The sequence below is a fragment of the Carya illinoinensis genome, chromosome 7 (assembly GCF_018687715.1).
Source record: "Carya illinoinensis cultivar Pawnee chromosome 7, C.illinoinensisPawnee_v1, whole genome shotgun sequence".
In the NCBI taxonomy this organism is placed as follows: Eukaryota; Viridiplantae; Streptophyta; class Magnoliopsida; order Fagales; family Juglandaceae; genus Carya; species Carya illinoinensis.
The window spans coordinates 17,337,215-17,339,024 of NC_056758.1; the positions used below are offsets into that span (position 1 = coordinate 17,337,215).

The 1,810-nt window shown below is 36.1% G+C and overlaps 1 protein-coding gene across 1 annotated transcript; it reads left to right on the forward strand.

Annotated features, from left to right (window-relative positions):
• The first annotated feature begins 789 nt into the window (after positions 1-789).
• Positions 790-1,489, forward strand: LOC122317263 (protein METHYLENE BLUE SENSITIVITY 1-like). Its single transcript, XM_043134249.1, has one exon. It carries the CDS (start codon positions 937-939, stop codon positions 1,249-1,251), a length of 315 nt encoding a protein of 104 aa, XP_042990183.1. The 5' UTR covers positions 790-936; the 3' UTR covers positions 1,252-1,489.
• The last annotated feature ends 321 nt before the right edge of the window (positions 1,490-1,810 follow it).

The following is a 1,810-nucleotide window of genomic DNA, read 5'->3' on the forward strand; positions in this document are numbered from 1 at the left end:
GACAAAATTACTTTCATTTTGAGTTATAAAATAATTATAAAATAATAGTAAAGTTATTATTTTTCAAATTTATATACTCAAAACAAAACAATCATAATCACAAAGAAACCAAAATCACACAAAACGGACCTCATTACACAATGTATCAAGAAAAGTTATATAACGTGTAAACGTCCCATACTTTATTTTAAAAATAAAAATCTTGTGTGGTAGTTTAATTGGTCAAGATTTGTGTTTACTTCCTAATAATTATCCGTTTGAGTCTCCTTAAGATGAGATTTACTTGGCTATTAATTTTAGAATTCGTGAGATCAGTTGAGGTGATTGCAAATTAGCTCAGACATCCATAGCTATCAAATTTTTTATAAAAAATAAAAAATATGATATTTTTATAAAAAAATTAAGTTTTTAACAATAAATTTCAATTTAAATAAATAAATAAATAACACACACTGTTGCGAGTTCCATTACTCATCCACCAAACACTTATATTGATGGAGAAAGTCTCTTTGTTGTCTGGAGTTGATTGTGCAGTTTGATAGTTGGATAAATTTTTATTTTTTTATTTTTTAACTTAATAATTAAGAAAATAATTTTAAATAGATAGATATATATATATATATATATTTTTTTTTTTTTTCACTTAATAATTGAGAAAGTGATTAAAAAATATGAAATGTGAAATGAAAAATGAAGAAAAAAAAAAGTACCGCCCAGCGGTATGCATGGGGCGGCATAGTAGCCGGACCCTATACCGATATATATATATATATGTCTTTATTTGTGTGTGTATATATTGAGAGATAATCTCACACGCCTCCACCAAGCAAGCCTTTTCCGTCCCTTTCTCCTTCCCACTAGGGTTTTCTCAAACAACCACTCCCAGCCGTCCATCCCTCCTCCTCCCTCTCTGAGCCGTCGGTTTAGATTCTGACGATGACGGGAAAGGCTAAGCCGAAGAAGCACACGGCGAAGGAGATCGCGTTGAAGGTCGACGCGGCAACGACGAACCGGGGCGGTGGAAAGGCCGGGCTTGCTGATCGTTCCGGCGTGGATAAGGGCGGGCACGCCAAGTTCGAGTGCCCGCACTGCAAGGTGACGGCGCCGGACATCAAGTCGATGCAGATCCACCACGACGCGAAGCACCCGAAGGTCGCCTTCGACGAGGCCAAGCTCGTCAATCGCCACGCCACAGTTGCCCCTGACACCTCCAAGGCCCGTCCTGGTGTCCGTGGCAGCTTGAAGAAGTGAAAGAATGATTAGCCAATCGCTACGTCATGTCCACAATGTTGCTATCGCTGTCTTTTTTCGGTTGGGGTTTTTCTTTTCTTTGATCTCTTATAGTTAAGTAAGTGATTGGCTTGCACTTAAGTGTGTTTGGAATGTATATTGTCTGCCTTAACGATGATGATGGTGATGATCTCTATGATGATGGGTACTTGTTATGAACTGATGAAAATAAATTATGTGATGTGCTTAGTTAATTGTATGCTATGATTATCATGCGGGGTTATGGTACATGGGAATTGAGAATACTTTTTTTTCTTTTTGTCATAATGATATTAATTAGTAGTTGGGTTTTTCAGATCATTTTGGGAGAAAATGAGTGGAGAATCATTTACATATATGTGGTAGCTTGTGTTTGTTATACAGTAAAACATTTTCTTGAGCTCAATTTTTGTTTTTGGTAGATAAGAAATTTGGGGCAACTTTGGTTTCAAGTAACAATCAATCCAAAGTTTGAATTGAGGAAATTTAATGTATTCATATAGTTTGTTGCCTTTGACTTTATGGTGATTTCTTCCATGCT

Coding starts and splice junctions, on each gene's coding strand:
- LOC122317263 (XM_043134249.1), top strand. CDS start 937: ATGACGGGAAAGGCTAAGCCGAAGAAGCACACGGCGAAGGAGATCGCG.